At 42.1% G+C, this 19,692-nt stretch overlaps 1 protein-coding gene across 1 annotated transcript in view; it reads right to left on the minus strand.

Annotated features, from left to right (window-relative positions):
- Window positions 1-6,561: 6,561 nt before the first annotated feature.
- The window catches only part of LAMB4 (laminin subunit beta 4), a 121,975-nt gene continuing 108,844 nt past the window's right edge, over window positions 6,562-19,692 (minus strand). Inside the window, 1 exon segment of the mRNA XM_047753933.1 lies at window positions 6,562-6,707. Coding sequence (XP_047609889.1) covers window positions 6,562-6,707 — 146 coding nt within the window.

Below are 19,692 nucleotides of genomic sequence, written 5' to 3' on the forward strand. Positions count from 1 at the left end.
ACCACACTCTGGCCCAAATGAAAATGAAAAAAAAACGAAAACAAATGCAAGGTGTATGCGCTTCCTATTGCTCCTGTAACCACCCACCACAAACGGCGGCATAAAACAACACAGCTTTACCTTACAGCTCTGTGCATTCCAAGTCGGGGGACACAGGTCTCCCTGGGCTAAAATCAAGGTGTCCCACGTTGTGTTCTTTTTCTGGAACCAGTGGAGGAGACTCCCTTTCCTTGTGTGTGTGTGTGTTTTTTTTTTTTTCTTTTCGGCGTCGAGGACCCACTTTGCTCCAAGGGTCTTCAGCCTCCAGCTTCAAAGATACCGTCAGCCAAGCCCTTCTCAGGCTGACGTCTCTCTCACTTCCGCTTCCTTCTTCCACATTTATGACCCTTTCTAATTACATTGGGGCCACCTGGACAATCCAGGCTGCCTGCCCCATGGCCAGGTCACCTGAGTAGATTAGCCCTTTAATTTGACTTTAACCCTAATTTCCCTCTGCCACGTAAGGTAACACAGTCTCCCAGGTTACCGAGACGAGGATGTGAATATTTTGGGGAGGCTATTATTCTGCCTACCACAGAGGGCGAACTGCTTTTTTTTTTTTTTTTAATTGTAGTTGATTTACAATGTTGTATTAGTTTCAGGTGTACAGCAAAGTGATTCACTCATATATATATAAATATCTATTCTTTTTCAGCTTCTTTTCCATTATAGGTTATTATAAGATATGGAATATACTTCCCTGTGCTATACAACAGGTCCTTGCTAGTTATCTATTTTATACACAGTGGTGTGTATCTGTTAATACCAAACTCTTAATTTATCCCACATCTCCCTGTCCCCTTTGGGAACTCTAAGTTTATCTTCTATGTCTGTGAGTCTGTGAGTCTATTTCTGAACAGCTTCCTTTTAAGGCTGTGCCCTTAAAGTTACACCCAACACTTTCACTAATATCCTGTTGGGCGGAATTTAGTCCCATGGTTGCACTGAACGGCAAGGGAGGCTGAGAAATTTGGTTTCTCCAAGTGGTCAGCTCCATGCCTGGTTAAACTGTGGAGGAGAAACCATTGCCATAGGAAAGAAACTGGATATTGAACAGCCTTTTCTAGCCTGTGCCCCATCAAGCTCATTTGTTGTCTCCAGGATCTACTTTGGGTTTTCCTTTGCTTCATTTTTGCCTCCTGGGTGTTTGGCTAATTGCACTCACCTACCCACCCTAAGCAGCCCTTCACCTGGGACTAGTTTCTAATTTAGGCAAAGATATAGAATTGTTTCCTCGATGGACCACACTGGCTACCTTATGTGGGTTCCAGTCTTCATAAGGATTTTCCTCATTTTCATAATCAACTCCTAGATGAGTGGCAATGTTTCTACTTGGTCTATGGTAACGGGGTTTCCTCACACTTCCTGGCCCTCCCACATCCTGCATGATCTATCCAGCCTGTGGTCCACCAACTTGCTCTGCCTTCCACAGTCAGTGTCTTAGACCCTCTCTGCCCACTTCCATTATTGAATCCTCCAGTCTCAGGCACTACTGGCCTGGTCACTACTCCCAGTGACCTTGGCTCCTAGCTCCTGCCCTTCCCTCACCCCCTGTTCTGAGAGGTCAGAATTCAGTGTAGTCTTTGTGTTGGTTCCTCAGAAACCTCAACAGATCTCCCAGGACTGGGTAGTTGATGGAGCATTCACTTAACTCAAATTTAGGAAACTATTAGAATAATTATAATAGAGGCAAAGGAAATGGATGCACGTGGATGCATGCAAATATTTTATAGGAAAAATGGAAATATATCTTCCAATCATATTATCAGTTGACTATCCTGCTTTACATACTCTGTTTAATTCTTTCTTGCCAACTCACATCAAATTATCTTCCTTAGGAGGCAGAGCCATGCCTTCTACCAGGAAAGCTGATCAAGCATCTTATAAGCAGAGTATATGGATCTAAAAACAAAAGTGGGAAAACATGACATAGCTCACAATTATATCCCAATGACTCAGAGGCAAAATTTCACATCCGCACCTGGGACTCTGGGCTCTTGTCTCTAAGGAAGTACGTTTTCACTTGGTGACACAACAGTTGTTCCACTGAATTGGAACACGTACCAATTTCCAGTTTTTCAGGATCCTCATGCTAAAGGATAAACAGGCCCCAAAAAGGGGGGATTATAATTTTGACTAAGGTAACTGATCTTGTTTCTTAAAGGGAAATAGTGCTGCTGATGCACAGTGGCAGCAGGGAGGGGTGGGTGTGAATGGCATTTGGACATTCTAGGCCTGCCGTGTCCCAGGGGAAAATGTAAGAAAACTCTACCTCATCCAGGCAGGACTTTCTTTCCATGGCTCAGAATCCTCAGGAAAGAAGGTTTGGGTCCCCCCTTCCTGGCAAAGAGATGCTTGCTGAAGATAAAACAAAAAAGATCATAAATTCCAACTACAGCTTTCTGAGTGGTTGTAGAAATGAAAGTCTGCAACCTCAATCTGTGCTTCTCAATGCATAAAGTTGTATATGTGCTTATGTTTCTATTATAATATATGAAATAGATTTAACTTTTCAAGTCTCCCATTCTCTCCCCTCACTGTGCTGTACTTAGTATACGTTGGTGGTGAACTTTATCATTTTGATTCTGAGTTCAGGACATCAAGACAGACTTATAAGAGAAGTGGAAAAGGAATGGAGTACAGCTGGAGACACAGCCTTGGAGGTGGAGGCACTGAATGATGGGACCTTGGGTTGGTTCCCCTGAAGTCAAGGGACATGCTTTCAAATGGCTAAGCAAATACAGCATTACATTTAGTGGAAACATTTGTTTTTGATTTAGAAGAAAAGATGGTTAATGAATGTAGTATGAGCAGAAATTGGCACAACACTGTTAGTCAATTGTACATTAATAAAAAAGGAATGTATTAGAATATTAGGAAGTCAAAGAGGCAGGCTATATTAGACATTTGTAGTTCTTTGATGCCTGGCAGCAAAATCTTTCCTACCAAAGATAGGCAGAGGCAAGCCTCTTCTCCCACTACCAATACCCAGGGAGTTCCCTTGTGGCACAGCGGTTAAGACCCTGGTGTTGTCACTTTAGTGGCTTGGGTTGATGCTGTGGCTTGGGTTCGATCCCTGGCCTGGGAACTTTCATATGCTGCAGGTGTGGCCAGAAAAGAAAGAAAGAAAGAGAAAGAAAGAAAGAAAGAAAGAAAGAAAGAAAGAAAGAAAGATTGATTCCTGTCGTGGCTCAGCAGTTAACAAACCGGACTAGCATCCATGAGGACAGGGGTTCAATGCCTGGCCTTGCTCAGTGGGTTAAGGATTTGGTATTGCCATGAGCTGAGGTGTAGGTCGCAGACTCGACTTGGATCCCTTGTTGCTGTGGCTTTGGCATAGGCAGGCAGCTACATCTCCATTTGGACCCCTAGCCTAAGAACCTCCATATGCCACGAGTGCAGCCCTAAAAGGACAAAAGAAAGAAAGAAAGACAAAAGCTCCAGAGGGTGGACATTCTCTCTTCTCACTCCCTGGTTAGCCAGGCACATGAAAAAGTTCAGCCAGTTGGACATTTCTACCAGGGGTGTTGAGTCATGAGAAAGTGACACAAGATGCAGAGGCAGTCCGAGTGTCTATCACAGCCAGCATCGGCATCCTAACCTGTTACTGAGGTGTGATCTTGGCCATACACCTAGATGTAAAATTGTCCTTGGCTCCATTTTCTCCCACGGTTTCTTCAATTTTATGTGCCGTCAGCTATCCTTTCAGTAAATTCCCTTCCTGCTTAATATTGTCAGTTTTCAGCATTTGTAATCAAGAATGCAGCCTGGGAACATCATAATATTGTTGATTTTTTGTTAATTATTTGCATTCTTTGCACATTGCCATATGCGGGGCTGCAGTCATTATCCACAAACCTCCCCCTCCTTCTATGCTTAAGATTACTTTCTTTTTCTTTTGTTTTTTGGCCATGCCTGCAGCATGCTGGTGTTCCCAGGCCAGTGATCAAACCCACACCACAGCCCCAACCTAAACCATGGCTTTGAAAACACCAGTCCTTACCTGGGAGGCCACTAGGGAAGACCTAAGATCACACTCTTAATACACAGGCGTAACTGGTCTTAAGATAGATCTTGCTATACAGTGCTATTCACAGTGTATAAGAGATACTATTTCCACTGAATCTTTGCCTTGGTCACATCTTGAACAACTGATACACCAAATAATTGAAGATGACTGATCAGACATTACTGAGAAAAGAGATTCTTCACATATGTACATTTTGAAAAAGAACCAAAGCTTACTATTTTCAATACCAAAGGTTAGAAAGCATATCCACTTAACCTCTTCTTAATTGCAATCTTTCCAAAATGTATCCCCTATTTCCTAACCTTGTCAAGCTGCAAATCCCTGGAGGCCCACGGAGATGATGGGTTTATCTTTGCCCTTGCGCGTGATTGTGCTTTCCTCATGGCTGGGGAATTTTCCAGAACTCAACAGCCTCCCCAGTCAGAGGAAAGAAACTCTTCCCTCTTTATCCCTTTCCACACTCTCTGGCCCATTACTTGTATAGTCTGTCCACTGGAAAGGTACAACAATTGAACATGGCTACTGCAAACCGATAACCATGCTTGCAAATTAAGTCTATCATTTGTACCAAGTTGAAAGTCAGCATCCTAGTGGGAAAGTTGGAGTGCGTTCCACTCTCTTCATTGGAGGATGCAATCAAATCTTTTGATAGCTGTATTCTTTGATTCTCTGGTTCATTCTGTGTGCTGTTTGTTGGTAGAAGTTTCCAAACGTCTAAGTGCTGGATACACAGAACACTATAATTGCATACTTCAAGAGAGATTTCTAGGGTGGTCCTTCCTATAGAAAAGTTTCATCCTATTCTTCAGGATCACTGGGGAAACTGCAGTTTTCCTTAGTAACCTACAGTTTAAGAAATTTCATATTTATGAGTAATCCTAAAGCCCCTTTGTTGAATTCTTTAAATCTGTCTGTTATGAGGCAACCTTTGATGGAAATGGCTCCAGCTGCTTTTTCTCTTTCATGCATCAGCGTTGATGTGTATAATTTCTTATACAAAAATGTGGGGCCAAATTTCCTTAAAAGAATCCCTCTGAAGGAGAGCGTTCACAAACAGAGGTAATATGCTCTATTATATAACATACATGCAAAAAAAAAAAGTTAATATGAAATCATAGTCCATTTTGAAATGAAACAATCTGATTTTTTATACTAAACAATGTGATTGCTAGGCTTGAAAATAAGCTGCAGACCTTAGAACAAAAACACTTGCAGATTATGAAAAGTAGCTCTTTATCTTCTTGAATATTATTCTAGCACCCTTTGGGGAAAAGAGAATCCTTCAGTTGAGAGAATGAATATGTAGGAAAGTGGGTGTAAAACAAGTTACATTTTGGACTTGCCGTTGTGGCTCAGTGGGTTAAGAACCTGACTGGTTTCCATGAGGATGCAGGTTTGATCCCTGGCCTCACTCAGTGGTTTAAAGATCCTGCGTTGCGGTGAGCTGTGGTGTAGGCCCGAAGCTGCAGCTCCAATTCAGCCCCTAGCCTGGGAACTTCCATATGTCATGGGTGTGGCCTTAAAAAAGAACCCCCCCCAAAAAAAACCAAGTTACATTTTGATTTGTGTGCATTTTATTCAGAATAGAATACTAGTCTTGCAGATAAAGCAGATCCAAATGAAAATAAAGGACAATCTAGTATATACCATTTATATTTATTCCATCCCAGTATCAGATACTGATTTATTTTAATTTGCTTAAATTTATTTTTATTTGTGTTAAGAACATTTAATATGAGATTTACTCTCAACACTTTTTAAGTGGACTGTAAGTTCACTGGAACTCATTCATCTTGCTTAACTGAAATTTTATGCCCCTTGATTTGTCATTCCCAACCCCCTCACCCCTGCTGCTGGAAACTTTTCTAATGCTTAGGTTTAGTTGACTGAAATGAATATTAGTAAACAGAATCCTTATTTATAGATTTGTACTTGTTCTATGTAACTCATCATTGTTAAGTTGTGAAAGGAAAGGAAGGCAAAATAAAGCTTTCTGAAACCGGATACAGTCTTTTACTTCTCTGTTCCTATTCCACATTAAGCGGCATTTCCTTGGCCGAGTTCCACTCCCCAGCCACCCTGGACAAGGAGTGTTTGGGGAAGGAGGCAGAAGAGGCTGACCGTTTCTGCTTTCCAACTTCAAAACACGTCCTCGGGTTTGCTCAGGAGAAGCCAGAAACAAAGGCACAGGTGATTTGCACTTTCACTCTGCCTAACTGTAGCAGGTAGCATATTTATTTTCTTGCTTGACAATTGCATTTTTTTTTTAACTTTTTTTTTTTTGGTCTTTTTGCCATTTCTTGGGCCGCTCCCGCGGCATATGGAGGTTCCCAGGCTAGGGGTCCAATCGGAGCTGTAGCCGCCGGCCTACGCCAGAGCCACACCAGCACGGGATCCGAGCCGCGTCTGCAACCTACACCACAGCTCACGGCAACGCCGGAGCCTTGACCCACTGAGTAAGGCCAGGGATCGAACCCGAAACCTCATGGTTCCTAGTCGGATTCGTTAACCACTGCGCCACAACGGGAACTCCAGACAATTGCATTTTTAATGGCAATGACTTGATCTTCCAACTGTTTCAGTTGATCAGCCTTTTCTTTTCTACTTTGATTCAAATTTTGGATCTTCTTTTCTAAATCTGAAAAAAGAAAATGAAGTCAATATCTTTCCATCTGATGGATTGCTCCTAGTTATCCATATTATACCGAACACAGGGATTTATGGGTCTCTTAAGGACATATTTAGTTTAGGGTTTTGAGTCAATGGATAAAACATCTATTTCCACCCTATTTCTCAAGGTTTTCACATAGATCAGCAAATCGATATTTTTGTCTAAAATTTATTTTCTATCTGAAGACATTTATCAATGTGACTCTCAGGCTAGTTAGAATTCATTGGAAATGAAAAGACAGATGATAGGCCTTGATTAGATTTGAAGTGCTGTATTTCCAAAGGTTCGTGCTTGCTTTTTTTTTGGACATGGCCGGAGTAGCATCTGGAAGTTCCCGGGCCAGGGATCAAACCCACAGCACCACAGCTGCAACCCAAGATGCTGCCATGAAAATGCCAGATCTTTAACCTGCCTTGCCGCAAGAGAACTGCTATGCTTGCCATTTTAACTTCACTTTTTAGTATGTGTCTATCACTTTAGGGTTTCCCAATCTTTTGGTAAAAAAGACTGAAGACATTTTTTAAAAAGACAGTTGCATTTCTTCATTCTTCTCTGCTGTGATGCCTTTCACTTTTATCCATCACTTGCATCCATCCATCCATGCATCCATTTACTTATCCATTCTTCATCCAGCTAATACCTGGGAATGACAGTAAACCCTAACCCAGGAGCCCATAGAGGAGTTGATGAAAGAGGTACAGAGAGCTGCAGTGAACAGTGTCAAGTGGCCTTTAGAAAAGAAACTGGTCTCGGGTTGAAGTGGAGCTTCTCAAAGAAGGAAGGTCAGTGTTCCACTTCCCTTGGTCACATCACAACTGGATACTCAGTTGGTTTGGGGCGGCTGTCAAGTAGCAGGTGTTGAGAAGAAAGAGCTAGACTGCTGAATAACTGTGAAACTGTTTTGTGGACGAAAGCTGAATTAACTGCTTCCGTTTCACATAGAAAAAGAGATTCTGGGCACGTGTTTTAGTTTTTTCAAGTATCTGTGGCCAGAAAAGTAGAGTAAATGTGGTTTTGGTTATCCTGAGGACAAAGAATGAAACCAACAGGTGAAAACTCCACGAAGAAAGATTTTGTCTGAACATAAAGAACTTTCCAGTAGTCACAGCAGTTCAAAGACTAAGGAGCCTCTGTGGAAGGTGATGAGCATTCTATCACTAGAAACTTTCAAATAGAGGTCACTTGGGATTGAGAAGGGGATTCATGCTTACTTACATGTGGAATCTAAAAAAAAGTACAAAACAGAAATAGGCCTACAGACATAGAAAACAAACTTGTGGTTACCAAAGGGGAAATGGGGGAGGGGAGTGATAAATTAGGAATTTGGGATGAATATGTAGATACTACCAGATATAAAATAGATAAAAAAGGACCTATTGTATAGCACAGGCAACATACTTAATATTTGGTAACAACCTATGAGGGAAAAGAATCTGAAAAAGAATTTATACAGCTATATCTGAATATATATATATTTATCTGAATCACTTTGCTGTATACCCGAAACTCACACAACATTGAAAATCAACTATACTTTAATTAAAAAAAGAGAATACATATATCACTAAATACATAAATAAAAGAAGATTCAGCATTAGAAGGGTATTTATACTAAAAGAAAAACAGACCCTTCTGTTTCTGCCAAGTAAGTTAATAACATGCCGGGGACTCCATTTGCCACACCAGATCCATTCTCCATCCCGCTCTGTGTCCTGGAAAGCCAGCTTCCGTGGATGACATCACCTGGCTCCCTTGGCCTCTGGCGTTCATTCACACTTGGCCACTGAGAAGTGGTCGGGGGTGGGAAGAGCAAGCAGGTGGCGTCCCTGGTGAGCAGCAGGGTTCTGGCAGTTCTGACATCTCTCAGGTCCTGCTCCTGCAAAGGGCCTCCTCCCTTCTGCCCCAGCCTTCCCAGGGCTACTTCCAGCACTCACACTCCTACGTCCTGCAGCTCCTTCAGGCCCAGAGATGCTGAGGCCTTCTCGCTGCTGCTGGTCACCCAGGATGCCTTAATTCCTGTGCATTTTTTTCTAGTTCTTCCCATCAAGAAAAAGAGTCTAGGAGTTCCCGTTGTGGCTCAGCAGGTTAAGAACCCAACAGAGGCTTTGTGAGGATGCGGGTTTGATCCCTGGCCTCACTCAGTGGGTTAAGGATCTGACAGTGGGTTAGGGATCTGGCATTGCCACAAGCTGTGGTGTAGGTTGCAGATGCAACTCAGATACATTGGGGTTTTTTTTTTTTTTTTTGGTCTTTTTGCCATTTCTTGAGCCGTTCTCGCAGCATATGGAGTTCCCAGGCTAGGGGTTGAATCGGAGCTGTAGTCGCCTGTCTACACCACAGCCACAGCAACATGGGATCGGAGCCGCGTCTGCGACCCACACCACAGCTCACGGCAACGCTGGATCGTTAACCCACTGAGCAAGGGCAGGGACCGAACCCGCAACCTCATGGTTCCTAGTCAGATTCGTTAACCACTGTGCCATGACAGGAACTCCCAGATACATTGCTGCTGTGGCTGTGGTGTAGGCTGCAGCTGGAGCTATGATTCGACCCCTTAGCTTGGGAAATTCTATATGCTGTGGGTGCAACACTAAAAAAAGAAAAGAAAGGAATAGACATAGAGTTTATTGACCCTTTCTCCCTAAACCAGGTCCAGCTTTACAAGTTGTTTTGACCAACAGGAAGTGGAAGAAATGCTGTTGCAGGACGTCAAGAGCCTGGCATCTTCTGCCCATTCTCATGGGACCCCGTGACTACTGTGCTATAAAACAGCCTGAGATGAAAGATCCTAGAAAGACCCTTGGCCCAGTGTCTCAGCACAGCCTGGCCCTTGGCGCCCTTTCCAGCTGACCCATCAGCCAAACACAGCTGCTTGAGATACACCCCAGCAGAGACCTGCAGAAGGACCACTCAGGCGACCCGCAGACAAAGAGTCCACGCTTGTTGTTTAAGCCATTACATTTGGGAGATGGTTTGGGATGCAAAATAGATAACTGAGGCCCCTCCATTTATAATCACATGATCCAGAATGGCATCCAAGTGCGCTTTTTGTTTCTTGCTGGGATTCCGACTGTCTCAAACTTCTGTGGCGGGACCCTGATGCAGGCTGGGGTGCACGCTCCACTCTCTCACTCTGACCCTGTGGAATCAAGTCAGGGCTCTTTTCTGGAATCCCCTGGGCATCTCTTCGCAACAGATGGCAACAGAGCACAGCCCTCGTGGTTCAGCCTGTTCTCAAATGGCAGAGTTGGGAAGATGGCCAAACCAATGTCTTATTTTCCTATCTGGTGGAGTCGTAAGAACAGCCTTAAAGTGAGAAGAGAGGAAGGAGGGGAATGCACTGCTTTCCAGCTCTCTGAGGCGAAGTCCCCCGACTTAAACGTCCAACCTAATTTCAAGGATTGTGGAAGTTTCAGTCTATGGGGAAAAGTGGAAACAATGTGGGCCCTGCCATAAAACATAAGACAGAAAATGGTTCCCTATGTTTTTGTTCCCGCAGTATGGGCCAAGGTCTGGGTAGAATAGAAATGGATTTTTAATGATCTCGCCCATGGAGTGCAAGGTGAAAATGTTTTGTCTTTTTGAATCTTTCATAGTGCTGTTATTAGAAAAATAGTGGATATGAAAAAGAAGCTCACTTTTTTTTTTTTTTTAGGGCCACTTACTTGCAGTATCTGGAAGTTCCCAGGCTAGGGGTTGAATTGGAGCTGCAGCTGCCAGGCTACGTCACAACCACAGCAATGTGGGATCTGAGCCATGTCTACAGCCTACACCATAGCTCACAGCAATGCCATATCCTTAACCCATTGAATGAGGCCAGGGATCAAACCTGTGTCCTCTTGGTTACTAGTGGGGTTCGTTACCGCTAGAACGCCACGGAAACTCCAGAAGCTCACTACTTTTAAAACAATTCTAAAACTGTAAAAAGTAGTGTCTTCCCTTCATCCGCCCCCTCCCCAGAGATGTCTAATGTTAACAGTTTGGTATGTATTTTTCCTGACTTTGGCCCCCAACTAATGCTGCATTTTCATTTTTTTTCATGTCATAGCAATGATATAAGCAGTTGTAGGGCCAAAGACTCATTTTATGACAAAAAATGCATTTGTAAGTGAGGAGTTTGGGTTATTTTAATATTTTGAGAGTTACTTATATTCCAAAAGAATATAAAAATTTGGGGATTAAATATATACAATAAATATAACAAAAGTAATATGTACAATAAATACAACAAAAATAATACTAGATCACTCATCATTTGATATTTCTTGATGATTTAGAGGTGATTAAGGACAGAAGGATTTCCTACAACAACCATGAGCATCAGCTGTGGGAAAAACCACCCTGAATAACTTTCTCATTGAACCCAGCTAGTATCCATGAGGATGCGGGTTTGATCCCTGGTCTTGCTCAGTGGGTTAAGGATCTGGCATTGCCATGAGCTGTGGTGTAGGTCACAGACTTGGCTTGCATCCTGTGTTGCTGTGGCTGTGGAATAGGCTGGCAGCTATAGCTCCAATTCAACCCCTAGCCTGGGAACTTCCTTGCGCTGTGGGTGTGGCCCTAAAAAGACTGCAAAGAGGAGACTTTTGAAGGAGAGGACAAGATGGTGGAGGAGTAGGGGGACACGCTCACCCTCTCCCACAAACACAACAAAAAAAGCACATCTACAGAATAAATGACTCGCACAGAACAGCAACCAATCGCTGGCAGAGGAACCTAAACTCCAATAATGGCAAGAAGTTCGTGACATTACTGGGCAGAACGGGAGAAAAGAGGAGAGTGAGAGAAGGTGAATCCGAGCAGAAGGGGCGCTCCCGAAAGGGAACTGCAGAGGAGAAACGGATCCCGCACCCTGGAAAGTCATCTACACCGGAGGAATCTCCAGATGCAGAGAAGAGTGTAGCAGTAAGTTGGAGTATGGAAAAGCCGATCAAGAACCTAACGGACCATCTGAACTACGGGCACAGTCACCAAAAATTGAGACGCCTGGGTGGGGGCTGGGCACTGAGACCTCGGCTCCAGAGGTTAGTCCCTGGGAAAGGGCCGGGGGACGCCTGGGTGGGGGCTGGGCACCGAGACCTTGGCTCCAGAGGTTAGTCCCCGAGAATGGGCTGGGGGGGGCGGGGCGGAGAGGAAACTGCTTGGGAGGTCTAGAAAACAAAGCTGTCGCAGAGGAAGGGAGCAATACTCTAGGGGCGGGGAAGTGGAAAGCTGCATCAGAGGGAACCTGGGAGAAGAGCCTGGTCTACGCCCGTGCTGGGGAGGGGAGAGAAGAAGGGGTGGGTCCCCATAGAATACCCACCCACGCCACAGCAAGCTTACAGGCCCACTAGCTAGCTGAAAGCTGTGCTTCCCAGTGCATCCCCTCCCCCCACCCCCACCACCCCCTATGCTCTCGCCGAACCTGGGGCTGCCTGCCATCCAGGAGGGCTGGCCTCAACAATTGCCTGAAGCCTACCACCACAGGTGCTGTCCCTGCACAGGCCTGCTTGCCCTTTGGAGGGGTGACACTTCCGAAGAGCAGCACCAAACACCACCAACCCCCAAGAAAAGGCCTGCAGCCCAGAAAAGCTAGAACAAGCCTAGCCAGGCCGTGAATAGATCTGCCTAATTCTCGGACGGTTTTTCTGAGTCAGGCTGCCCCAGGGAGGAGCCTCTTGGATTTCCAGCAGCCCTGCTACCCGCCCAAGCCCCCAGGGGGTGACCCACTCCCGTGGAATAGCTGCTCAGCACCACCAGCCCCCTGGAGGAGCCCCTGCAGCCCAGAAAAGCTGCAACAAGCTTGGCCAGACTGTGAAAAGATCTGCCTACATTCTCAGGCCATCCTTCTGAGTTGGGCTGCCCTAGGGAAGAGCCTCTTAGGTTCTCAGTGACCCAGATAGCTGCTCCAGCCCCAGGGGGTGCTGCACTCCTGAGGAACAGCTGCCCAACACCACCAACCCCCTGCAAGAACCCCACAGCCTAAAAACACCAGAGCAAGCTCTGCATGACCAAGTGAAATCTGCTACCATCGTGGTATGGACCTCCCAGTCCTGTCTGCCCTCAGGAAGTCCTCCTTTGCTTCAAAGAAACACGGTTAGCCCCATCAACACTCCAGAAAAGCCACACTGCCTCAAAAAAGATTGACCAACAATGCCAGCCCTCAGGAAATATTCCACGGCAGTGACAAGGCAAACACTGCCCGATAACGGAGAGTACAACCCCCTCAGGAGAAAGAAAACAACAAGCAAGATGAAGAAGCTGAGAAACCACCCCCAGTCAAACCAACAGGAGAACTCACCTAAAACAGTCAACAATGAAACAGATCTCTGCAGTCTGACAGACCTGGAGTTCAAAAGAGAAATAGTGAAAATACTGAAGGAATTAAGAGAAGATATGAACAGTAATGCAGATACCCTCTGAAAGGAGCTAGAAAATATAAGGAGGAGCCAAGAAAAACTAGAACATTCATTTGCAGAGATGCAAACTGAACTAAGGGCAGTAAAAACCAGAATGAACAATGCAGAAGAACGAATCAGTGATATGGAAGATAGAATAATGGAAATCACTCAATCCGGTCAACAGACAGAAAACTGAATCAAAAAACTGGAAAGCAATATAAGAGACCTACGGGATAATATAAAGCGGGCCAATCTACGCATAATAGGAATTCCAGAAGGAGTAGAAAAAGATAAGGGGATGGAAAATGTATTTGAAGAAATTATCACTGGAAACTTCCCAAATCTAAAGGATACTGGGTTCAAGATACAAGAAGCACAGAGGGCCCCAAACAAACTGAACCCAAACAGACCCACACCAAGACACATCATAATAAAAATGGCAAAAGTTAGTGATAAAGAGAGGATCCTAAAGGCAGCAAGAGAAAAACAGAATGTTGCCTACAAGGGAACCCCCATAAGAATATCAGCTGATTTCTCTACAGAAACACTACAGGCCAGGAGGGAATGGCAAGAGATATTTAAAGTGCTAAAAGGAAAAAAATAATGCAACCTAGAATACTCTATCCAGCAAAAATATTCATTAAAATAGAAGGGGAAATAAAAATTTTTCCAACAAACAAAAACTTAAAGAATACTGCAAACACAAAACCACAGTTTAAAGAAATATTGAAAGGGCTTCTCTAAACCAAAAAGAAAGGAAGGAAAGGGAAGAAAAAAGAAAAGAAAAAAAAAAAAAGAAGAGGAAGAACTAGGACTGAGGAAACTGCAATCAGAGAGCAGTCACTCAAATAAGCCAGCATACAGATTTAATCATGAACATGCTTCAAACAAAATAAAATTAAAAAGAAAAAAATAAAAAAGAATCATCAAAAACCATAAAATGTGGGCAAGGGATGTTAGGAAGTAAATAACCCTTTTTGTTTGTTTGTATGTTCTTCTTAATTTAATATTAAGTAATGAAGGGTTTGAACTTACAGGACCATCAGTCTAAAACACACAATTATGGGAAGGGGTTAGCATACTTAAAAAACAGGGCAACCACAAGCCAAAACCAAATATTGCATTTGCAAAAAATGAAAAAAAAATACACTCAAGCAGATAATAACAGAGACCATCCAAGCAAAAAAAAAAAAAAAAAAGAAAGGAAGAATGGAGACCATAGAATCAACTGGAACCAGAGAGTTCAAATGGCAATAAATAATCATCTATCAATTATCACCTTAAATGTCAATGGACTGAATGCCCCAATCAAAGACACAGAGTGGCTGAGTGATAAGATAACATAAACACGGACCTAAAAAAGAAAGTAAAATAAAAAAAAAAGGAAAACAAAATATAAAGTTGAGAATAAAAGGTGAATAAAAAAAAAAAATCAAATACCTTCAATACTTCTACAAGAAACTCACCTTAAGACAAAGATACATATAGATTGAAAATGAAAGGGTGGGGAAAAATATTTACGCCAATAGACATGACAGAAAAGCAGGAGTCGCAATACTCATATCAGACAAAATAGACTTTAAAACAAAGAGATAAAGAAAGACAAAGAAGGACATACTTAATGATTAAGGGATCCATCAAGGAGGGATGTTCTATCGTCAACATATATGCCCCAATACAGAGCACCCAGATACATACAACAAATATAACAGACAAAAGGGAGATATTGATGAGAATAAAATCATAGTAGGAGACCTAATACCCCCCTCACATCAATGGACACTCCTCTAGACAGAAAACCAATAAAGCAACAGAGATCCTAAAGGAAACCATAGAAAAGTTAGACTTCATTGATATCTTCAGGACACTACATCCAAAAAAAGCAGAATACACATTCTTCTCAAATGCTCATGGAACATTCTCAAGAATCGACCCCATATTGGGACACCAAGCTAATCTCAATAAATTTAGGAGCATAGAAATTATCTCAAGTATCTCTCTGACCACAATGCCATGAATTAGAAACCAACCATGGGAAAAGGAAAGAGAAAAAACCTATTACATGGAGACTAAACAACATGCTACTAAAAAACCAATGGGTCAATGAGGAAATCAAGAAGGAAATTAAAAAATACCTTGAAACAAATGATAATGAAGACACAACCTCTCAAAATCTATGGGATGCTGCGAAAGCAGTGCTCAGAGGGAAATTTATAGCAATACAGGCCTTTCTCAAAAAAGAAGAAAATCCCAAATTGACAACTTAACTCCACCTAAACGAATTAGAAAAAGAGGAACAAAAGGCCTAAAGTCAGCAGAAGAGGAGGAAATTATAAAGATCAAAGAAGAAATCAATAAAATAGAGAATCAAAAAACAATAGAGAAAATTAATAAAACCAAGAGCTGGTTCTTTGAAAAGGTGAACAAAATGGACAAACCCCTGGCCAGACTCACTCAAAAGAGGAGAGAAAGAACCCAAATCACCAAAATTATAAATGAAAAAAGGAGAAATCACAACGGATACAGCAGAAATACAAAAAAACATAAGAGAATACTATAAACAACTATACGCCAACAAGTTTGACAATCTGGAAGAAATGGACAATTTTCTAGAATCTTACAGCCTGCCAAAACTGAATCAAGTAGAAACAGACCAACTGAACAGACCGATCACTAGAAATGAAATTGAAGAGGTCATAAAATCACTCCCTCCAAATAAAAGTCCAGGACCAGATGGCTTCACAGGTGAATTTTATCAAACATATAAAGAGGAATTGGTGCCCATCCTCCTTAAACTCCTTCAAAAGGTTGAAGAAGAAGGAATACTCCCAAAGACATTCTATGATGCCACCATCACCCTCATTCCAAAACCAGACAAGATACCACCAAAAAAGAAAACTATCGCCCAATATCATTGATGAATAGAGATGCAAAAATTCTCAACAAAATCCTAGCCAACTGAATCCAACAACATATCAAAAAAATCATACACCATGACCAGGTAGGGTTCATCCCAGGTTCACAAGGATGGTTCAACATACGCAAATCAATCAGCATCATACACCACATTAACAAAAGAAAAGTCAAAAATCATATGATCATCTCAATAGACGCAGAAAAAGCATATGACAAAGTCCAACATCCATTCATGATCAAGACCCTCGCCAAAGTGGGTATAGAGGGAACATTCCTGAATATAACAAAGCCATTTATGATAAACCCACAGCAAATACAATACTCAATGGGAAAAACTGAAAGCCTTCTCACTCCAATCTGGAACAAGACAGGGATGCCCACTCTCACCACGCGTCTTCAACATTGTTTTGGAAGTCCTAGCCACAGCATTAGACAAACAAAAGAAATCAAAGGCATCCATATAGGAAGAGAAGAGATAGAACTGTCACTGTATGCAGATGACATGATACTATACATAGAAAACCCTAAGGACTCAACCCCAAAACTACTTGAACTGATGAATAAATTCAGCAAAGTAGTAGGATATAAGATTAACATTCAGAAGTCAGTTGCATTTCTGTATACCAGCAATGAAATATTAGAAAAGGAATACAAAAATACGATACCTTTTAAAATTGCACCTCACAAAATCAAATACCTCGGAATACACCTGACCAAGGAGGTAAAGGACCTATATGCCGAGAACTATAAAACTTTAATCAAAGAAATCAAAGAAGATGTAAAGAAATGGAAAGCTATTCCATGTTCCTGGATTGGAAAAATCAATATTGTAAAAATGGCCATACTACCCAAAGCAATCTACAGATTCAATGCAATCCCTATCAATTACCCAGGACATTTTTCAACAGAACTAGAACAAACAATCCAAACATTATATGGAACCACAAAAGGCCCAGAATCGCCAAAGCAATCCTGAGAAACAAAAACAAGCAGGAGACATCACTCTCCCAGACTTCAAGAAATACTACAAAGCCACAGTCATCAAAACAGTGTGGTACTGGTATCAAAACAGACAGACAGACCAATGGAACAGAATAGAGAACCCGGAAATAATCCCTGACACCTATGGTCAATTCATCTTTGACAAGGGAGGCAAGAACATCAAATGGGAAAAAGAAAGTCTATTCAGCAAGCATGGCTGGGAAACCTGGACAGCTGCATGCAAAGCAATGAAACTAGAACACACCCTCACACCATGCACAAAAATAAACTCCAAATGGCTGAAAGACTTAAATATACGACAGGACACCATCCAACTCCTAGAAGAAAACATAGGCAAAACACTCTCTGACATCAACCTCATGAATATTTTCTCAGGTCAGTCTCCCAAAGCAATAGACATAAGAGCAAAAATAAACCCATGGGACCTCATCAAACTGAAAAGCTTTTGCACAGCAAAGGAAACCCAAAAGAAAACAAAAAGACAACTTTCAGAATGGGAGAAAATAGTTTCAAATGATGCAACCGACAAGGGCTTAATCTCTAGAATATATAAGCAACTTATACAATTCAACAGCAAAAAAACCAATCAATGGAAAAATGGTCAAAAGACCTGAATAGACATTTCTCCAAAGAAGATATACAGATGGCCAACAAACACATGAAAAAATGCTCAACATTGCTGGTTATAAGAGAAATGCAAATCAAAACTACCATGAGATACCACCTCACACCAGTCAGAATGGCCATCATTAATAAATCCACAAATAACAAGTGCTGGAGGGGCTGTGGAGAAAAGGGAACCCTCCTGCACTGCTGGTGAGAATGTAAACTGGTACAACCACTATGGAGAACAGTTTGGAGATACCTAGGAAATCTATACATAGAACTTCCATATGACCCCGCAATCCCACTCTTGGGCATCTATCCGGACAAAACTCTACTTAAAAGAGACACATGCACCCGCATGTTCATTGCAGCACTACTCACAATAGCCAGGACATGGAAACAACCCAAATGTCCATCAACAGATGATTGGATTCGGAAGACATGGTATAAGTACACAATGGAATACTACTCAGCCATAAAAAGAATGACATAATGCCATTTGCAGCAACATGGATGGAGCTAGAGAATCTCATACTGAGTGAAATGAGCCAGAAAGACAAAGACAAATACCATATGCTATCACTTATAACTGGAATCTAATATCCAGCACAAATGAACATCTCCTCAGAAAAGAAAATCATGGACTTGGAGAAGAGACTTGTGGCTGCCTGATGGGAGGGGGAGCGAGTGGGAGGGATCGGGAGCTTGGGCTTATCAGACACAACTTAGAATAGATGTACAAGGAGATCCTGCTGAATAGCATTGAGAACTTTGTCTAGATACTCATGTTGCAACAGAAGAAAGGCTGGGGGAAAAAATGTAATTGTAATGTATACATGTAAGGATAACCTGACCCCCTTGCTGTACAGTGGGAAAGTAAAAAAAATTATAAAAAAAAAAAAAAAACTACAAGTAGGGACCATTGCACACTCGTCAGAATGGCCATCATTAATAAGTCAACAAATTAAAAGTGCTGGAGAGGGTGTGGAAAAAAAGGACCCTCCTACACCATTTGTGGGAATATAAATTGGTACAACCACTATGGAAAACATATGGAGGTACCTTAGAAAACTAAATATAGAACCACCATATGACCCAGCAACCTCACTCTTGGGCATATATCCAGACAAAACCTTAACTGAAAAAGATACATGCACCCCTATGTTCACTGCCACACTATGCACATAGCCAAGACATGGAAACAACCTAATTGTCCATCAACAGATGAATGGATTAAAAAGATATGGTGCACAGTGGAATACTACTCAGTCATAAAAAAGAACAAAATAATGCCATTTGCAGCAACATGGCTGGAACTAAAGACTCTCATACTAAGTGAAATGTCAGAAAGAGGAAGACAAATACCATATGACATCGCTTACATCTGGAATCTAATATATAGCACAAATGAACCTTTCTTCAGAAATGAAACAAACTCATGGACTTGGAGGACAGACTTGCGGTTGCCAAGGGGGAGGGGAAGGGAGGGAGATGGACTGGGAGTTTGGGGTTAGTAGATGCAAACTACTGCATTTGGTGTGGATAAGCTATGACATCCTGCTGTGTAGCACTAGGAACTATATCTAGTCACTTATGATGTAACATGATGGAGGATAATGTGAGAAAAAGAATGGGTCACTTTGCTGTACAGCAGAAATTGACAGAACATTGTAAATCAACCATAACAGAAAAAATTAAAATCTTAAAAAAAAAGACTGCAAAGAAAAAAAAGATGTGATATATATATATATATATATACACACACACACACACACACACACACTAGAATATTACATAGCCATAAAAAGAACAAAGTCATGCTATTTGCAGCAACATGGATGAGCCTAGAGATTACCACAATAAGTGAAGTAAGTCAGACAAAGACAAGTATCATACGACACGCTTAGGCAGAAAGTAATAAGAAAAGATCCAAAAGAACTCATTTATAAAGCAGAAACAAACACAGATTTAGAATGCAAACTTATTGTTATCCAGGGGAAACCTGGAGGGGAGGAATAAATTGGGAGGATGAGATTAACACATATACA

Source organism: Phacochoerus africanus, chromosome 11 (assembly GCF_016906955.1).
Source record: "Phacochoerus africanus isolate WHEZ1 chromosome 11, ROS_Pafr_v1, whole genome shotgun sequence".
NCBI classification, from domain to species: domain Eukaryota; kingdom Metazoa; phylum Chordata; class Mammalia; order Artiodactyla; family Suidae; genus Phacochoerus; species Phacochoerus africanus.